We start from the raw sequence: 25,633 nt of genomic DNA on the forward strand, positions 1-25,633 counted from the left end.
AAAAACAATAGAGAATGTGTTGGTTCAGTTTACAATTCTTTTTACAATCTTTTTTCCCCCCATTCCTCAGGTCTGTGAGCGAATCCCAACCATCAGTACACAACTCAAAATTCTTTCCACTGTCAAAGCCACCATGCTGGGCAGAACTAATATCAGCGATGAAGAGTCAGAACAGGTAAGAGGTGTAAAAATTGATAGTAGTGTGGAATTGTTGATCGGTTTTATGGGGAAAAATACACAACATGTAATGTCGGATGTGCTCTGGGAACTCAATGTTTGGAAGCTTACCTCAGCAGTTCAATGAAGATAACTTTAGTATAGAACCTTGGTTTCTAGCTCAAAAGCTACAGTTTAATAGAGGAACATCAATCCTTCCCAAGCCAGAAAGCTCCTCTGGTTCTAATTTTTATATGAACAACTTAATCTCCTTGATTTAACAATAAAAAGAACTTTCTTCCCCGAGTCCCGAGGCTTGAGGTTGGAGGAGCAGCGCCCTCTGGTGGGTCGTAGGGAAAATACCCTCCACCACCATCTTGAGCACTTGTCTTGAGGTGCATCTCTTCACTTGAAATCCCACAGTTTGGGCTTCTGAGAGAGATTAGTCTACTTTGAGACACTAGGCTTTTATTCAGATTTTGTACAAATGTATAGTGAGAAATGAGGAAGTTTTGTTTTGATTCAGGATAATGCTTGCTGGTTTCCAGAGGCTAGTTGTTTCCTTTACTCTTTCATAGTTTAAGTTGGCAATCAACTGATGTAGTGCTTGCACTGGGAGCCCTCAGGCATCATGGGTTTCCGTGCTACTGTCCTGAACACAGTATTTACTAATGCATTGGAAATTTTTTTTTTTCTTGACAGGCAACTGAGATGTTGGTTCATAATGCCCAGAATCTCATGCAGTCTGTGAAGGAAACAGTGAGAGAAGCTGAAGCAGCATCCATTAAGATAAGAACAGATGCTGGATTCACTCTTCGCTGGGTCAGAAAGACCCCCTGGTATCAATAAATACTTGCCACATAAGTATTGTTTTCTGTAACAAAATGCCTTTTTTTGGAAACAGAAAAGATATATTCACAGCAAACGGTGCTGTATACATAAGCTTAAGATTAGCTTATGCTAATGCCCCATTCTAAGGGTATGAATTATGAGAATGCATTTCAAATGTCTTCGGAACGCATTTGATATCGAACACCTCAAAATTGCTTCCAACAGTAGACAGTTCTTATACTTTTTTTGCTTTTGAAGATTCTCCTCCCAAAAGCACATTTCATTTATGCACTGTATATTCCAGTAGTTTCCATGTGGCAATATAAAACATGGACCTCACTTTAAGCTTGTGTTGAGAGTCTAGGACACCATTGGTTACTTGCAGTTTTCTAGGGACAATCACTGATATAGAAACATTCAATTTTTCAACAGGATTTTAGTTGGCTGTTCTTAAACCATACAGAAATGATAGAAAGTGTGGGGGTTTTAATTAAGGAGGGGGCAGCAGAACAGTTGTAAATTGACAATTAAAACTCCATGTCTGAAACTATTTTTTTTGCTTTTGATTTTTTTCCTGGCATCAGTACTTTAACAAAAACTGGAGCTGTCTCTGTCAGCCTCCTGTCACCCTGTAGGTAGGCATTCCAGAGCTCTTGTACTGAAATGCTGTGCAGTGGATGTTAGTGGCACACTGACAGCTTGAACCGTACAGCTGGAGACCTTAAGTCATAGAACTCTTTCCTTCTTGCTCACTTCAGTAATGCATTGAGCTGAGAAATCCTGGTTCTCTTAAGCTAGCTGCATCTCCAGGACCAGAAAATGCCACATGCTGGCTTCTTCCTTTTGAAAACCAAATAAGCACATGCAATTATTCTTCTTTCCTCTACTCTCCATCTAATGCTATTCCAGCCACTCAAGGTGGAAATTAAAAGATATTCAATTAAAAAAGACCTTTTGCCTCACTGCCCTTTGCAACAACACATAAGCTTTTTGAAAACCAAGTGCTGCAGGGACACAAAACCTTTTAGGTAGTCTGGCTACCAGCAAAAGGTGGTTCCTAATGCTAAACATACCATGGTATTTTTTTTTCCAAATTCTAGTAATAGAGAATTGAACAAAGTGTTGCTGTACCTTTACTGTTGTGGTTTTGTTTGGATTTTTTTTAAAAACCCACAAAATCTCCCCACTCTATCACTAAAATATACTTGGGATGCTTTTATCCTTCCATAATTGAACATGCCTTCATATATATATGTGTGTGTGTATATATATATACACACATGCACACACACATTCATTTAATTGCTCCATAGTCTCTTTTGACATTTGACAAGAGAGGAGAATTATTGTTTGAGAATGAGGAATGCATGCAGACTTCTGCCCAGATCAGCACTGGCCTCATGATGCCCTCTTCATCTGCTGAAAATTGTTGCATGATCAAACCACCTTTAACAGAAGTGCCCTTGTGGGAAAAACTGCTCAGTCTTAACAGCTTGAAGAGACACACAATACAGTCAGCTGTCCTTTACCTGTCTGCAACATTTATTCTACAGCTGGACCTTCTCCCCTCCACCCCCCACCCTTCGTTGCACTGTTATCTAAAAAGGGAAGTTAAACTGATTGTAATACATCTGCCTCAAACTGACCTTAGCAAGAGAAAGCATGCATTCGTCTTGAATTCACTCCTTGTGTCCGGGTATTAGAAAATACGTGGTACTTGGGATCTTTCCTTAGTGTTCTCTTCCTGCAATTACCTGCAACAGGAAGAGCAAGGAAGGGGTGCCAGAGCCTTAACCTGAATGTCTTGCATTTGGTTGGTTTATACCAGATCTTTAACATAATTGTAATGTAGTAATTTCTATTTAATAGTAAATAACACTGAATAGGTAGGGGTTATTTTTAAGGGATTTTCTAAATAGTCTTCCTGTATTACTGTTCAATGCTCCTCACACTTCCTTCCCCCCCCCATTCAGGCTTCTCTGTGAGATTTTTTTTTTTAGTGTCACTCTTTAGTTGCTTGACTGATATTAATGCAATATTACTAATGCCTTTAATACATAATTGTTTATGCCAAAGATCACTTTTTGTTTATTGAGGAATGTTTGCAGGAAAGTTATGAATCATGGTTGCCTTTTATATTCTTCCGGAATGTTTGCTGTAAGTTCTTGAACTGTTTTGTAGAAGCTAAGATACCTGTCCACCTTATGCAATTACTGCTTTTTTGAACACTATTGGTCTTCAGACCTGAAATGCAGCAAAAATTTAAAAAAGACCATGAATGTCATGTAGGAATGTTTTACCACTATAAAACTTTGTTTATAAACCAAAATGTATTGTATAGTCTAATGTTTTCAACCTTTCTTTGGTTCTGTTAAAACAATAAAAATGCATTTGTACAAATGTCCGCTGGTGAGTATTAATGATAAAGCAGCAGTGGGTAAGACCGTTAACAATAAGAGCAGCAAAAAGCTAAAGCAGCAGAAATACCAAAGCAAAAGAACAGTTGTTTCTGTGTATTCTGAACAAAGGGCAGAGTTTCTCAAGCAGGAGAAGATTAAAACAACTTCATTCTGTCTTTTGTTCTTGTAAAACTCATAATTAAAGAACTTGCTGGAAGCTGTGGTCCAGCAGGAAAAAGGAGGAGTTTTTCCAGAGGCCTGATGGTCATCTGCTCTAGTGGCACCAAACAAGGTTCTGAAAACTTGAAATGGGATTTCCTGATCCTGTCAGTAAGGGATGACCGGCCGCTCTGGCCAACACCTCATTAATCTGAGTTTTACTTTGTGAACTGAATGCAAGGGTGATTAGTGTGGGATCACTCTCCTGTTTTCTTCACTGTAAGAACTTCTCACACATTTTCTTGCTAAAAATTTCTACCAGCACATGTGATGTTCTGACTTTATGGAACCAACATGTATTGGTGCTGTAGGACTAGAGTCCCACAGTGCCAGAAAGCATCTGGGATTTAGTAATAATAGGTAAAATTCAGATTTCCTACTCTTCACACAGTTCTCTCCATATCTGAGAGAGGATGAGAACCAGAAAGACAATCACTTTTGTCAGTACTCCCAGAGCTGGACACCTACAGAGGGGGAGATCAAAAGTTGGCAGTACTAATTCCTCAGCAATGACATCATCCCATTTCTTAAGCTGTGCTAGTCATACAGGCGGTGGTGTGACTTTTTTAACAGGGAGAAGGCAAAACAGAACCCCCCCTTCTGCAGATTCTGCCATTGAGTTTGCCGTTTGGAAAACTGGCAGGAGCCAGCACATCCACAGCAAAACGTACAAGCCTCACACAGCAAACACCATTTCCCTGACAAAACACACCTTTGTGCTTGCGGTGGCTTCCTGTCAGGTGAGCGTGATTCTTGTTGGCAGTGACTTGCAGTGGAGTGCCACGAAGTACATGTCAAAGCTTTTCCAGAGACAGCAGCTTCGTGCACGCTGTCCTGGTGCCTGAGTTACAGAAGGTTGGCAAGGCTTGTTCTGAACAGGCTGAAGGAGGAAGCATTGGGGTTAAGGCTAGCCAGTTTTGGTACTACATTACGTTCTGTATCAGTGATGGTGTCAGCTCTGAAAGTAGATTGTGCAGCATTTCTGGGCTGCTAATGCAGAGAACAGCTCTGGCTACTCAGACTTAAGCTTGGGATGTATCAGTTACATCTGAAGACAAGACTTCTTGTAAAGTCATCAAAGGATGCTGTTTGCTGAAACATGAAGCAGAACTGTAGGATGTGTAATGAATTGATGGATGTTTATCTAGTTGAAAGAGGTAGACTAGAAGGTCGGTAGCTTTTAGTACAGTGTTGTGTCTACACAGATGCAAGGCTTTCTTATAGGTGCTGTTTCTTAAAAGTGCTGTTTTATCTACACTAATCTGTAATTCCAGAAATTCAAAGTGGTAGTCTGTGGCCAAGTTTACCCCAGGGATATTACCAGAGTTACCAAAATAGATGCTCGTTTCCTTTTGTACTGGCTTGCTGCCAGCGTTCAGACAAGTCCCCCCTCCTTTTTTCAGACTGGATCATTTTTTGTCCCAGTACTTGAAGTTTTGACTACTGAATGACGTTTGTTCCTGTTCTTCACTGGAAGCAAAGTTAGCACCTATTCATCAATCTGTAAGCCAAATGGGTTAAGGAAACAAAGATTCTCCAGTATCCCACCCTTTCTTAATTCTGAACTTGGGTTTCTTGGCCTTTTATGTACTGACCAAGCATGTGGTTTGTAACCTGAGGGGTACTGGGGACCACCTGTTGGTTTACAGTGATAACAAGTTTACGCTGCTGTATAAGGAAACATTTAGTCAGCTTTGCATCATCACTGTTGTCTTTGAAATGTCATGACATAAACATTGTCCTCCATTTAAAAATAAAAAATATGAAAGGGAGCTTACCTGCCATGCTCCTAAATGCCCTTTCTAAACTTTAAATAGCTGTGCAGTGATCAAGTTCAGTAAAGATGTAGCAAATACCGATTTTTGTGTATCAGATGTCTCCTGCCAAAGAGCATCATGTATAGTTTACAATAGTGCAAGCATTTCACAAGAGAAGATGTATTTGCAGTAGAGTTCCCTTTATTTCATAACATTGAAGGACACAACCATTAAATACACTTGACACTTCTACTGTGCTATCTAAAGCGCTACGCTCCAATGTACACATGGCACAGATCTGGTGGCATCCACTTCGAAAAAGTGGAACATCTAAATCAAAGCAAAGGCTTCATGTAAAAAATAGATCTTACTCTCTGCAACTGTGTTCTTAAAAAAAAGATGGTGGTGATGAGATTGAATGGAAAGAAAGTGGATTACTGAAGCGACAATCACCTCCCAGATTTAATGCAGATTGTTATTTTTATCAGCTCATCTGCAGATGGCACAAATGAAAGCTGATTAAGGCAAATGCTTCTTAAGAAAGGCGATTTCTTGTAAACAACAAGGAAATTATTTTTTTCTTCAGCAGAAGCTCTTACTCAGGAGTGACACTTGCTATGTCCCAGGTCCTGTGGGACCTCTGCCCCTCTCACTGCTGCTCTGGTTCTGAAGGGATTACATGATGCTTTGTGGAACACCGGCTTGCAGCTGGCTGTGAGAATAACTGAGCTTTCTTTGCAGGAGGCTGCAGCAGCAAAACATGCCACCACAAGACTTTTCCAGTGGCCTGCCTGGCCTTCATAATGTGCTTGGCCTCTGGGCTTTGGTATCTGACTGGCAGTGTAGTGTTTGCGACATTTTGTGGATCACCTATATCAAACTATTCACCAGCACAACAATTCAGTAAAAAAAGAGTGAAAGTATATTAGAAAAAAAGTACCTTATTTTAAAGCTATATTAAGAAAAACTAAGCTATGCTTTCATTTTAAGAGCTGCTGTGCACAAATGCTTTGATCCCAAACTAATCAGTGTCTATTAATTGGCACCTAATTAATAGCAACATAAGTTACTAAGCAGTCAAGTTTGTGGTTTTGTTTGTTGTTGTTTTTTTTAAGGGGAATTTCCTCTTGGAAGTAGAGCATCTTCTCATGTCCTGACTTGAAATTTTCCTGCTTTTGTAACATATTTGACACCTTTAAAAGGCTTGTATTTTTCTCCATACATGTCTAGGCGATTCACTTTCAGTCCTGAAAAAGATAAAAACAATACAAAGTTAAAAGCAGAATGCTAGAAATCATGTCAGTCAGTTTAAAAGTCCTGCTTTCTTGAAGCATGTTAAGATCAGTTAGGAAGCTAATTTTCCTTCCTTTCACAAGTTCATCTGGTTTGAAACAGCAGAAGACCTCACTCTTGTCACCTGATCATAGCTGCCCTGGCAGGGCAACAACTTCTTTCTGTTCTACTTGGTGAGCCAACATCCTGCTTCCAAGGGAGGGACTATTGAACATGAGTCTATCTTTCACAGCTACCCTACATGGCACTTGTTTCCAATAATGTAGATGATGCAAAGGACAAGTTTTAGATTTATTTTCACTCTAAATCATAAGGGCAAGGACAAGCAAAATCCCTCTATTAATTGAGGAACACCAGTAGCTAGTAATCACCTAACAGTTTCAGGTTGTCCCCTGCTTTCTCACAGGCCCATTATCTCTGGCATCCAGCCATGGAGCCACTGTGTTTTGCTGGATTGAAACGGGTGGGTTGCAAGTTTGACAAGATGCTGCAGGATTCAGTTTTTACACAAGGACTGTTATTTACTCAAAGTAGTCTAGGAAGCAGAAGGACCATAGGCTGGTAACCTACCTAGAAAAGTAAGTACTACGTGTACTTCCACCAATTCTCAACTACTGCATCCACTCATTCTCCTTCTTTCCAAAAGTAAGTCTTCTGTTAGGGTCTTAATCCTGCAAAGCTTGCTTGCAGAAGCATTTTACACATGGACAACTCACATGATTTAAGTGCTTGCAGACTGAAGTCTTGTTTGCTTTAAATTTACTTTTGCACTTACCCTATAGACTACATTCTGATTTTACTTGCAGATTGTTTTGAAGATGAACTAACCAGCTCCAGAAGGAAAGAGTAAGAACGGCATTCTTTAAAATTAATGGAGTTTTTTGACCACTAGAAAGGGCTTCAGTGGTACAAGGCTAAAGCAAGTCCAGAGGAGCATGCTAAACCATCATCCATCACTCTTCACTAAAAGGATAAATTTGCACGTTTAATGGACAGGTCAACAAAGAAAAATCCATTCTTCTGTACGCTTCCACAGTCTTTCTTGAACGAAACAACTGGGAATTCACAGTTCCCAGTGAGGGAATCTTCCAGCAAGGGTAACTAACTGTCAGATTTGTGTAAATCATACCTTTCTGGATCAAGCTGACTTCAGATCAGCATCTCCAAATTAAAAGATTAACAGTTTCCCACTTCCATTTCCTACTGCTACTCATTCCATCGGTGCCAATTTCACGTAATGCCCACCCACTCACCTGAAATTGCAAGCTGTTGTATCTTAAACTGGATGTTTAAACTTGGATTCTCTTCTGGCTTGGGGGCTCCAGATTGCAGGTTCACTATGCCCTTCAGGTTGGGTAGCTTTTGAGGGGTAATTTTGCCAACATCCCATGTTAACACCTTGTCAGGAACAAAAGAATAGTTGCAGTAGCTTTCTAGGAAACAACCTATCATCAGGTCAAGTTCATGTCAAGCTTTTAGTTTGCAGATTGGGTATAGAAAGTAGCCTGGTAAGCCCACTGGCTGGGAGATGGCACAGTTAGGGCTCCTGCAGGTATGGTATCTTTTCTCTCCCAGCATTTCTTTTGCCCTGTCAGTGTTCCTTAGTTGGTTTGTGCACTTAATACATCTTGTTCCCTTAGTACTGGTGATTGCTGCTGTTGTCAGATTGGGTCAGCTAGATCCATGAAACAAGTAGAGTAACCAGCACAAAGGTTGTAGGAACTGAAACATGAGAATGAGGACAGGAGCAAGGCACTTGGCAAAAGGAGATGTTTAAGCTAGAGTAACTGTCCTAAGGGTCACTTGTTTCCCACTGATTCTTACACTTTAAAGAAGATACATGGAACCAAGTTGGCCCTTTACTCACTCACAAGAGGGGTTTTTTTTTGTTGTTCTTATCATAAACTGAAAATTGTTGATAAATGCAGAAAAAGCTCATTTCTCCCCACTTCTACAAACTTTTGCAGTTACAATCCACCTAGTTATCCCAACTCTTGATAAAAACACACTATAATTTATTTTTGCAGAGAAAAGACTTCAAGTGTTTTTGTTGGTGTTTTTGTTTTTAAAAGATTTGTTCTTTTTGAAACAAAATGTTACTTGGAGAGCTTTCACTTACTTACAATTCAAATCAATTGCTGACAGATATTTCCAAGGGCAGCACAGAGCTCAGAGCAGGATGTTAGAGCCAGCAGAATGGTTTGGCTCAGATGGCATTTCAGCAAAATGGTTCCTGAGTACTAAAAAGCTTCGGAAGCTTTAGAAAATTTAGGTTTCAAACCCCAAATCGCAAGAAAGCGTAACTCCCAAGATACAGTTTTTCAGACCTTTTATTTTCCTTCCTGTATATCTTCAGGCAGCTCTTTTGGCAGAGGTTATTGTTCTCATCGCCTGCTCCCTGTTTTTCTGGCTACCTATTTTTAAGTCTACTGCATTTTCTCCAGATAAGGATGCTTTATAGAACATAAATTGCAAAATATACCATAGCTGAATCTACCAGCAAAATACTACTGCATCCACTAACGAAAAATACTAGGGGGGGTGAAGGAGCAGGGGAAAAGAGAGCAAGGAAAAGGAGAGGGGGGAGGGAAAGGAGGCTGATAAAACCAGAAATCACAACTAGTATGTATCTAAGTTTGAAAAAGCAACTTTTAAATAGAAGATTTTAATTCATAAACATATGCTGAAGGAAAAGTTTTCTGCTAAGTGTGGAACACCGTTCCAGTGCTCTGCAATATGTATGACTTGTTCTAATGTGGTCTTAGATATTTAAATAAATAAAATCTTAAGACTTACTTTAGTAACTGGGTCAAACGTATAGCTGCCTTGTGTAGCAGTGAGGTTCATATTAAGTACGGCCTTTGGCATGTGAACTGTCATGACAACTCCTTCTACTGTTTTCCCCATATTCTGTTTTGGTCCAATGGTAACATCAAATCTTCCTGAAGAACTATTTTCCTTAAAACTGATCATGTGTTTCACATATACAGGAATTGCCACCAAGCTGAAAAGACAAGACTAGCTGAATGCATCCTGGCTACTTCTCTGCTCAAAAAAAATAAAGCTCTTTCTCATAAATAGTTCTTGTGTTTCTGGCATGTATTCAACTTAGAACCAGTTTGTTTCAAAAGTGAAAAGTGATATTCAGCTCTTCAACATCAAAATATGATTTTATTAGCAGAGAAATCACAGGAAAAAAAGATTTTCTTCCAAATCACTTGTCCTAATCTCTCTCCCTCTGTTTATTTTTTTTAAGTAATCTCATTGTGCCAATTCTCAGAACAGTCACCAGTCAAGTCAGACTTAGTTTGCAAACATCTGCAGTTTAGACTTTTTTGCTTTATTTTTTTTTATGAAGCTCAGAGTCTTCTATGTATACAGAGACTTAGGCACAAAGCATCTAACAGCAACAATGATTACCAGGAATGAACAGCCCTATATTACTGTCATGTGTGGTTTATCCCACTGAAAAATGATTGCTGAGTATCAATTGCTTTCTTGTTTTAGTGAGGAGAGAGCAACAGATGTGACAAAACCTGAGAACAGGCATTTTAGCAACAGTGCAAACTCCACCCCACAACAAGGAGAAATCTGCAGTTACTCAGATGGAAAGTGGTATATGGTACATCTGAAGAACCAGTGTGTCTAAACGGAAACGTACTTCTGTGAACTGACACGGTAGGAGATCAATCTGAAATTCCCATCGGGAGGAATAAATGAAAGGACTCTCTCAGACTCCCAGCGTTTGAACCGAATACATGGATGGAAGCTGACGTCATCCAGCAGCCGTGGATTCTGTAAGTAGCAGCAAAGTGGTAAGTGAAATCTCATCAAGTATCAGCAGTTTGAACTAGCTACTGAAGTCTACATAATTCCTATTTCTTGGACTTTAAGTATTCATTCCTAGCCATTATCTGAGCCATTCCTAGTATATCATTCCTAGCCATTATCTGAGACACGTTACTGAGCTGGATGGATATCTGGTCTGACCTAGTAAAGCAGTTCCTGTGAGTGTATTTTTATGTACAGACAAAAGCCATTCCAGCTACTGAGCAATGCAGCAACTTCTACAATATAATGCAAAACCTGTTATTTTTCTTATGTGTAACACATGAAGTAGTGATTGCGCTCTTAAAATTGTTTAACTTCGATCATTAAGAAAAATAAATCCTGAGCAATTAAAATTCCCAAATATATGCTCAATTTACCATGAAAGAAAGAGACAGATCTGGCATTCCTGAGAGCTTAATACACGAATCTATAACACCTTGGATTTCTGCAAAGACTGTGGAACCTGCAGGGGGGAGGAAAAAAAAAAAAAAAAAAAAAAGACATTTAACATTATTATCAAGGGCCTAACAAACGTTAAGTGCAGCTGGAGGGCACAGATGACATTTGCACAACACTCCAGAACACACCAAGCACAGATAGGAAAGGTCATTCCAGTTACCTGTGGCCTGGGCAGCTTGCTAAAATACATGAGCCAGAGCAAACAGCTTGTCCCAAATTAGCTAATTATACTTGTGCCAGCTGTTACACAGGACTTATACTGGATGTGCTTGAACTAGTTGCCAGCAATGAGCAAATAAGAATTTCAGAATATGCAAGCTCTGAATCTTCCTTCCTTTCTCCTCTGTCTCCACAAAACTAGCAAGTGGTGTAGAGGTGCAGAGAAGTTGAAGCACATCAAAACACTGTGAGTTTGTGCTACAGAGCTCCAGCTGACCTTGGCTTTCACAAGCATGGCTTGTTTAACAGGGGGATTACATATTTAGCTTGATGTTAAATAAATCTACAGAAAAAAAAAAAAAAACCCAACCCAAAAACCCACACCCCAAAGCAAGAATACCAAGCATCTTACCCAGAAAAGGCTCATTTCCTTAAATACCCTATAAGGACAGAAAGGCATGAGCAGGACTCTGGACTAATTAGCCCTAAAAGCAAAGGTTATTTTAGAAGATATGTATTGCTGATCTAGTCAAGGGGAAGGAGAAACTGTGGGTTAATACTTTGCCTGAAAAGAAGGGATCCTGTTTCAGATGAAAGCAGTTAACAATATCCCTATGAAACCAGGTAACATCCCTGTTCTAGGGGAGCAATCTTATCTACTACTTAGTCCTAGTGAAGGTGAGAAGGAAAGATTCTTGCATTGCTAGTCCCCAAGGAATCAGAGCAGAAAAGAGTAGCTATCACTATGGTGGAGGATCCTCAGTAGGAAATTGAAGCTCTCAGTGGACACTGACTGGGGTTGAAATATGCAGAAATACAAACATGGTTTTGACTATAACTCCTCAGACTAAGCACTCATACTACTCATGGGAATCCTATTGAGCTGGGAGAGTAACACAACCATCAGGGTGTTCTGACTGTGATTGCCACCACCTTTTAGTTTCAAGACAGCGAGAGTAAAAGCTGCACAATAACTGTTTACGACTATCGAGTTCAACAGCGGCCAAAGTGTTTGTCAAATTGGTGTATGGAACCAAACCAACATTGACTAATGCTACAACAGCAGCACTGAATGAAGAAATCAGAGCTTTACTCCCTGTCCCATAACACCACAACATGGTGTCATGCAGTCTTCAGCTTTAGTAACTGAGGGCCCCGATAATGAGCAAAACAGCAGGTTCCTGTCCACAGCATAGCAGTTTTCTTTTTGGAGTAGTTTTTCCTACTTCTTGACACTGGCAACACTGACACAAAAGTTATCAGATTCCTCCACAGAGTTAAATATGAGATTAAAGATTTTTGTATCTGAAGAGATCATATTTCATTTACAGAAAAGAAAGGAGAATTTACTATGCTTCATAATATCTGGCTCCAGTTTATATATAAGGAAAACAATACTGTTCAGCTATTTTGCACCAAGTTTTGTCTTGCTATCAGAAGAAAGCTAATGAAAGTTTTTTGTCTTGCTCATTTGAGGGCCTACAAGGACTACAGTAAATTGTTGGCAGGAACAACGGAAGATAATTTTTTCATCACATTTAAAACTTCAACTATTTTTTCCATTTGTATCTCTTAAGAGATAAGATACAAACAGAGAATATCTAAGTACAGAATATTTCTTGTGGATACTGCTATTTTAAGATAACTGAAGAAATACATTTGGGCACAAAATTTTAAATCATATTTCTATTTAAGATTTATATACATGAATCTATAACACATGCAAAAAAGCAGTTGGACTGTATTCTCTCTAAACAGCAGCAGCTAAATGTAAACACATTCAACAAAGAAAAATGCATTTGCAAGGCATCTTACCTGATTTGTCTATAATTGCATCAATTTCTTCAATGACATCAAAATAGGCTTCGTTGTTTGTGTATTTTACCCCTGCTCTGCGCCAAGGAATGTTGGACAACTGTCCAGTGGGAAGTGTGTCACCCACATTACTACTGCCTTAAAAATGAAAAGGGACTCAAAATCAGTAATTAATTACAAGAGGAATGTTTCAACTGCCAAAATTAAGAATCAAAGCAAGATTTGCCCCCAAGAACTGCAGACTAGAACCTGGACCACTAAAATTTCATTCGTTAGGTGACCTGGATGCACTTCAAGGATGTGTCCAGATGTATGGTTTTCAGACTATACTTTGCAGTGCAAAATAAAAGGCTCAAGTCAGCAGGAGATTTGAGTGGGAGCAGATCTGTGGCTAGATCCTGTGAAGGATTTTGTCACTACAATTCAAGACATTACAGCTCCTTGCGACGGCCTTCAGCACGCTTCCCCCTTCTAAGAGAAGGCTGACTTCAGGACTGATTTACTGATAAGAGTTGTTATGCAGAAAGACCTGGAAGAAGCCTTAGGGAGGGCTCCCACCCCCTTTGCTTGGGAGCTGCTGTTAGACTGAGGGTCTCACCATTGGTACCCCCTTGAGCTACTGTGCAGCAAGAGGACAACCATGCCTACAGCTGACCACATGCCAAATTGATCCAGATTCTGACCCACAGACTTGATTTTTTGGCTTGACCTGTCTTGTCATGATGGACTTTCCTGGCAAACACTCAGCTGCAGATGACCCTGTTATCATCTGATGCCGCCCCTGACCTGATGGCTCAACTTCTGGGCTCCTTAACAGTCATGCCACTGTCCCTGCCTGCCTTGCTGTCACCCTTGGCTCCTGGTTCTTAATACCACTTGAGCTACCTAGTTATAACATAAACTGATGATTCTTTAAAAAGGAAAAAAATATAATAATCTTATCACTGCTGGGTCTTAGGTGACTGAAATTTGAATCCCAGTATAGTGGAAACAACTCCCTCTGCTAGAAGGAGGGCTCAGGACAGGGCCACAGCTCACACTTGCTTGTGCCCTTTAGCACAACAAATGTGGTAGTGTCTCCTGCTGTGTGACACACTTTCACTGAGAGACTGGTGGCCAGCAGTTATCATTTCTATACAACCTGCTGGGTAGGCCCTCTCCTAGCAGGCAGAAAACAGAAGTTTTCATTCTTTTGAGCTAGTAAAATGACTCACACAGGAAAACCCCTCCCTAAAGCCCACACCTGGGGGAGGAGTTGCAACCATTTCCTCGCTCCCATTACATCTCTGAAGGGGAGCAGTTGCTGTGTCCGTGCCTTGTGTCCCTCAGCGGTCTTGCAGGGTGCAGCAGTGCTATGCAGGCTGGGCTGCCAGGCCAGGCAGGTAGGAGAGCTTTCAGGCTGCCGTTTCCCACCAGCTCAGCACTGAGCTGTTGACAGGGACAAGATGCAAGCCGCCCTGGGCAGGCACTTTAGGGTCCTAGGGAATTCTAATAAGGCTTTAGATAAAACAAGAGGATTTGATGCTGAAACCCTTGGTTTCAAGAGTCTTAATTCTCCTTACAGTGGTGCATCTAGTCCATTAACATGACAGATACTTTTCATAAATATAACTACTACCATCCAAAACCACATTTAAAAAAAACCAACAACCAAACCCCCAACCCCAGAAATTAAAACTGATGAGATTTATACTCAAAGATCAAACCACATGTGCTATCTCAAAGACCAACTCCTCCGAGCCCCACCTCTGTGTAGCCCTGCAGCCCACCTACTACTCTCCTCTTACACAATGTAGAGGCGAACATCTCACGTATCTCTGAACCCATGTGACACCTCATGCCATACCTCCCTTGCACCCACTTGCCAGACAAGCAGATTCCACCAGCTCAGCTGACAGACATTTGGCTCTGTCAGTGCAAGACATACCCATTTACAACAGCCTGAAACCAGCCCTGAACCTGATGGATGCTGATGGTGGTAGGGGCAGGGAGGAGGCTGAGGACAGGCTATTTGCTTCCCTTCATGCTATCTGTTCCCAGCCAGCAAAGATTTATTAGATATCTGTTATATACGTTTCTATAATGATTTCCTACAAAATGCATAACCTTCTCCAATGCCCCTGTCATTCAAGACTTGGGGCTAGCTCTGTACCAATCCCAGAGCACCTGTCTCCAGTATGTGCTGTCTGTGCTGGGAACTGCTATTCCTGAGGGACTTCAGCAGCTGTGCCACTTCAGGCAGTGCCACTGGGAATATCAAAGGGGTCAGGCATGAACTGCAAATAAGTTTGCAGGAAGTTGCTTTTATTCAAATTTTAATTGTGAGAAGTGGCAGGACAGTGGCTTCACCTTACAAATCCACACCAATATATTATTTTTTAGCTATGAAGCATGATGGGGCTTTGTTTTTAAGCAGCTAATCACCGCTGAAAATTATTTATTTTCATACCTGTGATGGAGTTGACAACGGAGCGCAAAATTGTGGGAGGCTTAATCAACTCCTTCAATATGTTAGATTCTGTTGCCAGTGGAAAGCCATTGTCTAACATTTCTTCTAGAAGTTCATACACAATAACTACATTGTCTTTAATTGCAGTCTCAGAACATTCGCCAAAGTAATCCTAAACAAATCAGAGATTACAAAGGAAAGGATTTTTATTCCTGTTAAAATGCTTTGCAAAAGTTTGTTTGGGTTTTTTGCTTACAGAAACCCTCCAATATATCAAGGAATTTGTGCGCCTAAACTGACTAGCTGCTTCTATGGTCTGACTGGATCACATGTTAAGGTTACATCTATCACCTAATTAGAAATAAAGACAACATGAACAGTAAAATTAATGTAATCTGATTTACTAGTATATATGTCCCAAAGGTTCTCCGGCTTGTGAACATTAACACATTTTCAGTTAGAAGACTCTTGTAAAATAAGGAGACTATCTTTTGGCAATGCTCAATCTTCACAGAAGCTCCCTTATTTACAGTATCTGTGAAATAGGTTGAAAATTGACTCACGATTCGCATGCCTTTCCTCCCTACAGATTGCTTCATGACTGCATGCTCCTTCTCGTTCATCTATGTAACGTGAACAGTACAAAAGCTTACAGAAAAATGACAGCATTTACAAAGTGTGATTTGGGTTTTAGTGCATACGCACTGGCATCTATAAATCAAATGAATACACAAAATATACCTTCTTTTCCTTTGTACCCTATAAACCAGTGCTTGACTTAAAAATTGCAAAGGGGAAATCACTGGCAGAAAGGTTTATTACCCTTCTTTAAAATAAGTTTATACAAAACACCCCTTGGAATTATTTAAATTTTAAAATTATTTAATGGTGACAGACCTGGAAAGTATCTGCTACTCGGTGTAGAAATTCAATTACAAAGAGTGGTGGCACTTCTGTCTGTATGACAGACACAAAGAAAATTTTATCCCGATAGATGCTGATGAGGTAGTGATGTGGCGTGGAGATGACAGGAGGCACATTCTCAACATCGATTGCCTTCTCCTGAGCTTCAAAGAAGTAATCACATACAGATTGGCTCACAACACTCTTCCAGTGCTTCTCCAAGAATATATCACCAGAACAGTTTATAAGAAACAGGCTGTGGATCATTTTCTGTTGGAAACACATTCAAAGAAGTTAAAAGAAACAAAAGGATATGAAGATTGACATTATTTTTTCTCTCAGATTCCCTTTCTTACAACGGGTATTCATTATTACCATGCACTGTAAATTTAAGAAAAAGATCTGTTTGCTGCTTTTCTTTAAATTTTATTTTCTTTATTTAGAGGACTGTTCCACCACAAAATATTTCACAGTGGATTAAGTCGCTAACATAGATCACAATGTAAGCAAGAAGCTAGCACCATTGATTTCATCTCTATTTAGTTGTCGTAATTTATTTCTTAAAGAAAAGCTGACTTTCATGAGCTGGCACGCACTTAAACATGTTTGGCAACATGTAACTTAGACATAAAGTTTCCTATGGCAGAAGATTTTGCCTACCATTTACACACACAACTAAGAATTGTGCCATGTTAAAGATACAGCTCTTTACCTTGTCAGCTTTCACCTATTGAACAAGAAAAATGTTTTTTGTTTATTTATTTGCTGGCTGATCAGTCTTTTACTTATGATCTAGGCCAAGCTGCACTCAGATAAAGGGTTGGAATTCATTAAAAGTACACAAAACCAGGGGTTTAAATCTGGTTTAATGAATAAAATTGCCTCAAATGTGCCTGACACACATGAAATATATTCACATAAAATGTTTTACACTTAAAAACTCACCCACTCATGAAAAAAACAGAGTATGAACTGCACATAAAGAATGCAACTTTTTTCTTATATCTTTAAAAATTTACAAATAACATGCCTCAGCCACTGATCCTTCATTTTATTCATGGGACAAGAAGCTTATCTGCCTTTTTATTTTTTAAACTAATTCCCGCTCTATTTCTCAACTTTCAATGAGATAATACGTGAACTAAGTTGCTGATTTAAATGCAGTGAATAAACTATTTTCTCCATATCTACAGAAGACACAAATGTGATCGGACTTCAGTTTATCTCTTTAGCCTTTACATCAGACAGATATAATGCTTTGGGTGACCTGCAGCATAACCATCCTCTGACAAAAATAAGGTCCAAGTTTAAACTCAGACTTAGAAAACAAAACAAACAAATTGTAACCCAAGCACTGGCTCCTGACAGTGAAGTTAACCTGCTACTTATGTCCTGCATAAATTCATTCTGTAGTTGAAGAAGCTGTCCCTGCCACTGGTTATTCATCCCTTTTGCCTTCCAGGTATTGATCTCAGCAGGTCTGTGGCTCTGCAATTACCTATATCAGGAAACTGGTCCAGCCATAAACTTACCCAGAAAAAGGAGTTTCTGGTCAGATCAGCTTCCTAATGCAAGTTACTACATTGCCAGAGTGCTACAGCAGGCACAGAGGAGGTGGTGGAAATGGGCAGATGATAGCAATGGAGATGATACCCTGAATTGAAATTTATTTAGCTTTTGGAGGAATTCAAACATGATTGGAAAGAGACCAGTTACTGGGCATCCACACCTCGAAAGAGGAAGACCACCATCAACTCTGTATGTCCAAGAGAAGCCAAACATGTCTACCAAAAACCTATCATAGTTGTTATTAATCTTAGGGTGTTTGGCCAGGATCATGTCATAAAACGCAGATAAAATTTGCTCCTTCGCTAATGTTAACTCTGGCACACAAATGTGAAGATGGCACAGAAGCATCTAGATGTAAATGGCCCAGTCCCACAGAGATATTAAGGAGTCTAAACACTGTATGATTAAGCCTCATTCCAAAATACTGGAATAAGCACTTAGCTCCATCCAGAGTGAGTTCTTGTTGCTGTGTCTGAATCTAAACTGTCCAGAGTACTAGGGCTGACCTCCCAACACACTTGTGACACTGAAAAATGGCCTGGCCCTGCAGATCTTGACAAAACAAAAGTATGTCTTCCAAAGCTCACCAGAGAAGGTGAAAAAAGACTACTAAAGAAGGTAGTTAGCATGTTATTTCCCTCCACCTAAGTCAGCAGATGTGGGAAGGGAGCCAAGATCCAGCTTTTCAAATTCTAAACTCCAGCTGCTCCTTCACACACATGACAGCAATCTGCTCATCTTCGCTGGGGCCTTGCCAGGTCTTTGATACCTCCTGCTAAGAGCACACTGTCTTTGGTGATAGACACAAAAAGACCAATAATCAAAACGTGGACAGAAAAATCCAACTAACCCAATACAGTATATAAGAGGAAGTTCTTTTGGAAACTGTGATTGGCAATTTGCTTAAGAGTGGGAAAGGAAACAAAGCTACAAAGGGTTATTGTGTGATTCTACTGTATCTCTCCTGGACCAAATTAATCTCTAATTTAGTTGGTTAAAAAACAAGATAATTTTAATACTGTGAGCACAGCATTCTTATAAAGGAGCCTTGACACAATTGCTTTAATCCAGTTTAACTAAACGTGTTCTGAATTTAGCCAGTGCTGAACATTAAAACCCTCCAAAATCTCCTGGATAGTCACACAACAGTGGCAAGTATAATCAACCACTGAATGTCAGTATTGTTCCACACCAAGGCAGCCCAAACGTATGAAGGTGATCAACTATAAAGCTTAGAATAGTTCTCTGTACATTTTAATATGGATACAATAGCATATCTGTTAACAAATATAAAACCCAATTCCTAGTAAATGCACACAAAGCTGCATAGGAGAGTTTCAGTACAAGCAGCACCAGTAAGACTCCATTTCCAGAGGACTTGAACTACAGCCCACTGTGAAGCTATGCTGGACTGCAGGCAGCTTTGGACGATACTCTGGCAAAGTATGTCAGATATGTGTGACAGAGTGTTTTTAAGCCCTAGCAGTTGTCCTGTTGTTAACATTCATACAGATTCTATTGATCAGAAATGATTGCATTTGTCATGATACACATTTAACAAGCACAGCAGTGCAGCACACCAACATAATCGCTACCTAAGTACAGCAACTTCATTCTACTGTGCCCACAGTAAGCTCCTGGCGCACAAAATGGCTGTGTTAGCAGGGCCTCTTCTTTGCCATAAGTTCCACTTGGGATATTAGACCATGACTTGTATGTAACTGAGGGAGGGCACAGGCAGCCAGAAAGGGCGGTAGTGTTGGACCACTGCCCCCGTTTACTCATCTGCCCCAAGCTGCCCAGGTACCAGCTGTGTTCATATGAGTGTTTGTGTGGCTGCGTGGTGAATTGGAGTAGCAAACTGATCCAGGAGACCATGCTTGGCAGATTACAGCTTTACAGTATCTGTGGAAACTGAGCAGTAAAATCCCACCTAGCTGCCCACCCTATCATCTGGGTAAGACGACAGGGATTACAGGATTTCCCATGATACATAATTATTTTGCTTCTAGTCTAAGAGTTCCCTTCAAAACCTCTCACATACTCCTTTCCTCCTTTACAAATTTTAGCACCACACTAATTTGCTGCTAATTTGAAGTGATGTAGAAAAATTAAAGCTGTCTCCATGAGGCTTAAGTACAGAGCAGGCAGACCCACGGGCACACGCTCTGCCCTATCAGTCAATGGGTAGCTCAGTTTGGACGCTTCCCTCTGCCACTGCTGACTATCGTAAAGAAGCCCTTATAGCAGCAGGGACGTCAGCCTATTATACCCAAGACTAAGTCATTTGATTTATTCCATACACTGTCAAACAACTGGTACCAGCCAATTAAAGATAGATTTTACGTTAGATTTCTTACAACTGGTTCTACTACAAAAATATCTTATGTAAGCTATTATTTAACAAAAATTACTTACAGTGCTCCCAATACTGCAGATTTCGCTGCTACTCTATTTTTTGAGTGCCAGATTTCATTTCAGACACACAGACATCCCTGAATCCATTTCTCAGTACCCTACCTTCTGTACATCAGAGCATTACATTTGCAAAGAAAAAAAAATTTTTAAATGCTGAACATAGGAAATCAATCTAGTAACAGTAAGATTCCTCACACCAATAGGTCAAGTTAACACTCATGACCAAACAGCAAAGCATGTTAAGAGCTGCAACACTTTGAGGGCAAAGGTCCTGAATCAAAGTTCCCAAGTTTAAAAAAACAGTAGCAAAAGCACACCACCAAGATTTAAGAATCATGAGAGTACCTGTGCAGCAGCGTACACATACGCCACTTTGAGATGGCAGCATAAAACCACCCTATGTAAAATTCTGAAGGTGTGCTTCTAGGACTATTTCAAAAGGACGTGCCTCCCATGTCTCTGCTTTTAGGCCTATCTAAGAAGACTGAAGATGTACGTGGATTATTATTTACATCTTTAGTCCAGAGCAAGCCATTCAAGCTCATTTTTAGTAGGCTGACAGCCTTCCATACTACTACCTAATTGAAAGGTATCTTATGGGCACTGCAGCAACAAGCAGCCCAGCAGAGGTTTTGCAGCTTCTTCTCACAGACTTCCCATCCTTGCTCTGACACACAAAACTTCACGTGATTCTTTGTAGTCATTTCCATCCTACCAGAATTTGAAGTCCTCACAGAAGAACTAAATATTTTAACTAAGGCGCCTTCAATACACTGTTTTCCAAGTCTGCATCTTTTCTTTCGACTAAATCTGGATTTTGCAATGTTTCTGTTTTTTTCAATCTCTTGGCAGAGAAACATCTGGACTGAAGTCACAGCAGGCTCACAAGACTAAAGTGGAGCTCATTGGCAAGAGGGAGAGGCTGTGAGCATGGGAAAAAGACTGATTTCACACGCTTGTCCTTAGCTACAATTAAGTACTCTAAAAGGTAATTAATGCAGAAATACTGTTACCAGCTGCTTTTCCATAACACTGAGCTGAGTTACAGTCAAAGCTCTGAAAACCAAGAAGTGAGGAATTTATCACTGACCTCTGCAATGCCCTTTAGAGCTAGTGATAATTACTGAAAACAGCTCAAAATGAGACCATCACTGGGAAAGTATTCCATAGCATCCATGTTCCCTGCATTTGGTGTAGCTGCTCTGAAGGGTGGAAGGATTAATGGGGGTGGACTGTCTGAGCCCCTGTTATGTATTTGTGGAAATGAACTTCTAATGACAAGCGAATGGAAAGTAATCAAATGCTTAAAGTAATCTGGAGAAAGAAATAAGCTAAGATAGGCAGTTCTATTTCTATTTTAAAGCTAGTATTTTTGTCACAACCAGCTGGTTGGTAGTTTAGCGTTTTCCTATAAATTCAACATGTGTCACGGATGTGGCAAAACTAGACAACCTTAGCTCTCCATCTTCCCAACCCCATTCACTGGCTCTTAAAACAGCAAAACAAATGAAGAGAAGTCCTTTTAAATACTCGAATGACATTTTCGAGACAGCCAATGTGGCAGCTCTGAACATATGTATAACTGGCTGGACCAACCCTGACATAACACTAGAAGTTGTGATTTAAACAGATATACCTGGATGGCTCAGATCTTACTAAAATGTGAATGTTCTGTAATTTCACAGTTTTTGTAAGACTATCATTGTTAGTGTATCTTACTGCTGCCACTCAAGTGTCATTAATCTTTTTATACTTATAAGACACCCACAGCTTAGGTATCTGCACATTAAAGTAAAAACATTTTTGCAACCCTTCTTAAAAACTGCCTAGTGTCCCTCTCTGTTAGTCAAGCAAAACTCCCATAATAAAATCAACTCTAACTTAGCACCATGAAGTGCTTATTATGTCTCTACAACTACTCAGATGCATATTTTACCAGCAAGATAATCCTTATTAAAGACTAAACACTTTGCTTCCCAGATGTTCAGTATACATTTATTTATCTTTACTCTCATTTAAAACACTGTTAGTAACTTCCTGGAATTGTTTTTAAAAGGAAGTAGTCCTTTGAGAATACTCTGAATTTGTCTTAAATCAGTGTTTGGTATCCATAACAAAATTTCCAACTACCTCCGTGCTTTTACCAATAACAATCACAGCCTGCGTAAGAATTTGTGCAGCATTTCATCTGCTGACTGATGAACTTTCCAATAATACATTTGCATGGCGCCTCTGTTCAATCTAGTTCCAGTATAAATCTTCTAATTGCTGGCAAGATAGTTCCATTTCTTGCCAACAGAACAATATTAGATCCTGAATAATCAAACAGTATTAGATGTTGAATAACTGCAGTTCCCTTTGGGACCTGCAAGAACAGAAAGCTTCACTGTAAAAGCTGAAAAACCAAGAGTTTCTTAGGAAAAAAACCTCACCAAAACAATTAAAAATTCATTGCTAAAACTACATTTTTACACTAAGATGGAATATTTCTAACACAATTTACATCTGAATCGACCACTTTAGGACTACTAAGGGACCACTTAAGAAATTCACTCTCTGAAAGCAGTACTGAATAGATAGAGAGGACCAAATGGCCACAGGTAAGGCAAGTATCTTGTCACACATTTACTGTCAATGGGATTTTCAGGAACAGACTGATAATTAGCTTCATATTCCAACCAAACCATGGAGAACTCTGAACCATCGAGGCAGCAGGATTCAACCAAAGGATACAAAAGCCTTGTCTCAGTCGCTCTTCAGGAAGATGTTTTCCATCGTGCTCTCCCAATTCACTGGTCCAGTAAGTCTGATGGGCCAGAGCAATAGTGCTACCAGCTTTATACTGCTCTTTCTCACAAGCTCTATTTTAAGAGACGCTTGAGGTTCCAGAAAGGACAAGCAGACTGCCAAAGAGCCATGCACTACTGAAATACTAGACCAGAGCCAAAAAGTCTCACTGGAACCCTGCTGTAAATGACAGCTCTTACTGATGTGTGTGCACTCCACTACAACTACTCCAAATGCAGACGGCAGAAAGACGACACGTAACCATTTTAACCTCCCTTGTTTTCCACGAGAAGACAGCAGAGCAGCACTCTTTAATTCTTCCATCCTATATGAATAAAATCAGGCTCCCAAATAGTGTCTTAAAGAATCTTCTAAGAAGTTCCTGTTAAAAAGCAGCCTCTCATGCACTATGTTGAACAAGCATAAAAAAAGATTTCACTCATTTTTTGTGTATTAACTAAGTTTTGAAAGCTATATGGGAAGCTGCAAGTTGGGGAAAAATAAAAGGGAAATAAGAGGAAGGAACTTAACATTTTAAAAATTTGGTTTCTTCCCGTTATTACAGCCATGAAGTACAGCTGCAACTTGTCACCTGCTGTTCAGACCTCTCCACCTCAAGGACTTCAATTTCTTCCATGAATCCTCACAACAAGGTTTCTATTCAAGATTCTTAATGCAGAACTGTTTGTAAGGAGAGCTTTGTTTGAAAGAGTAACTGGGACTTAGCAGGTGCATACCTATTTTGTATGACATGAAATTTCATTTTTGGACTAGGACAGCAAAATTAAGTACTAGAGGGCATGGAGTGGTCTTAATATTTAATTCACCATCTGCAAGAAATTTTCAAGTATGTGCACACAAATGGGGAAGAATCTGCATTTTATATATGTATTTTTTTCAAACCCAGGTTTCCTTGTGTTTTTGAGCTAGCACCCAATAGACCACTGATTAAATCCTAGACATTTACAGTGAAATACCATTCAGATTTTTTTTTAAATAAATTAGAAGCTATGTAAAATTCAAACCTGCAAGGAACTGCCAGGTGAATCATTCCCATGGCTGGCATAGTCAGTTCTTTTGAAAAACACTGCTTCCATCATTTTACCTCTTTCATGAGTAATTTAATTTGCTCATGCTTTTCTTGTAAAATAGCTTTTGCTCTCCCATACTGCAGTCTGCCTCCTATGAACATGATTTTTCATTATTCAAGTATGGGGGGGTTTTTTGCCTGGTTGTTTATACAATAGCTACATTTAATGGTGAAGCTATTCCTCCAGTGTGATCGACATCTAATGGGCACAAATAATTCATCCTATGAAAAGATGGTGAGTGCATTCCTACTTCAAAATAGAGTTGCACTGAAACAAAAGAAGCGACAACCTCCACTTAATTATCCTGTTAGGTACTGAACAGGGCAGGAGTGATGTGCAATGCACAGCGGTGGATGATAATGGATTAATTTCCAGCACATATTATGCAAATCTACACTCACAGGGCCCCTTACTAATAAAGCAAGTACAGCATGACCAGAACCAACGTGTTTGCAGCAATGCTGCTGAAAGATTCAGGCGATTCAGGTGCTAACCCTCCTGCAGCCCCCCTGCCACTCCCGGTGTGGCTTTGCTGCAGGTTTTGCAGATAGCCTTGAACAGCAGATCCTGCATCATCTCTCCTGCAGGCCCTGTGCCGTCCCCCCTGAAAACTAAACTAAATTACCTCCCTGTGCACAATCCCTCCTTCTCATCATCGCTTACAGCAGCCTGTGTAGGTCCCCCCGGGACTGGGATACTGACCCGAGGAGATGCCAGAGCAGAAGGCAGGCCAGCCGCTCCTCACCCAGCCTCACGCCCAGACCCCGCACACCCACAGCTCTGACCGGCGCTGGCCGGGCCTTCGCTCCAAAGCAAGCCGTGCAGCTCTGCATACGCACCAGAGGCCAGAAAAAACAGGGGGTTTATTCAAACACGGAGCGAATTTTGTATTTAAATGGACACCGAACAACGGAAATGGATGCAGGTAAAACGGGAAGTCTCGGATTTGCGGGGCAGTTTCCTGCTACCACCGCTGACAGGGATGTCACCCTGACCGACACCTGCCACCCAGAAATGCCGGCGGCTGCGTACGGAGCCGGGCACAGGAGGCTCTCGCCGAGCGAGGGTCCCGCGGCTGCTGCCGAGGCCCGCCCCGCCGCTGCTTCTCCCGAACACGGAAACCAGCACCCCCTCGGTGAGGCCTCCCTCAACGGCCCGGCCCCCCCACCTCCGGCCCCACGTACCTCCCCCGGCCCGGTGCGGCCCACTCGCCCCGGCCCGGCTCGGCCCGTCCCGCTCTCGGGGCAGCGGCCAAGATGGCGGCGAGGCCCGGCAACGCGCGGGGCCGCCCCCCGGCGGAGGCGCGGGCGGCCGGGGCACTGCCTGCGCTGAGGAACGAATAACGGGCTTCCCCACACACACAGCCCCGCCGCGGCGGCCAGTCGCCCACGGCCCGCTGGCGTCCCTCGACGGTGGGCAGGGGATGGGGGCCGCCTCCAGGCGCTAAAACCACCCGGGCGGGCGGCGCGGCGGCGCACCGCTATGCAGGAGCGGCGG

At 40.9% G+C, this 25,633-nt stretch overlaps 2 protein-coding genes across 3 annotated transcripts in view; one reads left to right on the forward strand and one right to left on the reverse strand.

Moving 5' to 3' along the window:
• Positions 1 to 3,387, forward strand: part of VCL (vinculin) — a 65,834-nt gene extending 62,447 nt beyond the window's left edge. For both annotated transcript variants that reach the window (XM_075758597.1, XM_075758598.1), the window contains 2 exons: positions 71 to 175; positions 859 to 3,387. In XM_075758597.1, coding sequence (XP_075614712.1) covers positions 71 to 175; positions 859 to 1,005 — 252 coding nt within the window. In that variant the 3' untranslated portion in view covers positions 1,006 to 3,387. The remainder of the gene's footprint in view (positions 1 to 70; positions 176 to 858) is intronic.
• A 2,158-nt stretch (positions 3,388 to 5,545) lies between these two features.
• Positions 5,546 to 25,611, reverse strand: AP3M1 (adaptor related protein complex 3 subunit mu 1). The gene is made up of 9 exons (XM_075758599.1): positions 25,321 to 25,611; positions 16,266 to 16,541; positions 15,369 to 15,540; positions 12,920 to 13,057; positions 10,864 to 10,949; positions 10,317 to 10,450; positions 9,452 to 9,659; positions 7,909 to 8,053; positions 5,546 to 6,609 (listed from the first exon to the last, which is right to left on the reverse strand). The coding sequence occupies exons 2-9, from the start codon at positions 16,536 to 16,538 to the stop codon at positions 6,509 to 6,511; spliced, it is 1,257 nt and encodes a 418-aa protein (XP_075614714.1). The 5' UTR covers positions 16,539 to 16,541; positions 25,321 to 25,611; the 3' UTR covers positions 5,546 to 6,508.
• Between the last annotated feature and the right edge of the window lie 22 nt (positions 25,612 to 25,633).

Source organism: Balearica regulorum, chromosome 7, assembly GCF_011004875.1.
Source record: "Balearica regulorum gibbericeps isolate bBalReg1 chromosome 7, bBalReg1.pri, whole genome shotgun sequence".
Classification (NCBI taxonomy): Eukaryota; Metazoa; Chordata; class Aves; order Gruiformes; family Gruidae; genus Balearica; species Balearica regulorum.

Bases quoted from the DNA above. Each gene is read 5' to 3' on its own strand.
- AP3M1 (XM_075758599.1), bottom strand. From the start codon at position 16,538: ATGATCCACAGCCTGTTTCTTATAAACTGTTCTGGTGATATATTCTTG. The intron at 15,541-16,265 runs GTCTGTCACCAT...TGATTTGTTTAG, and splicing joins GAGTAGCAGATACTTTCCAG to GATTACTTTGGCGAATGTTC. The intron at 13,058-15,368 runs GTATGAAAATAA...TTCATTTTTAAG, and splicing joins CGTTGTCAACTCCATCACAG to GCAGTAGTAATGTGGGTGAC.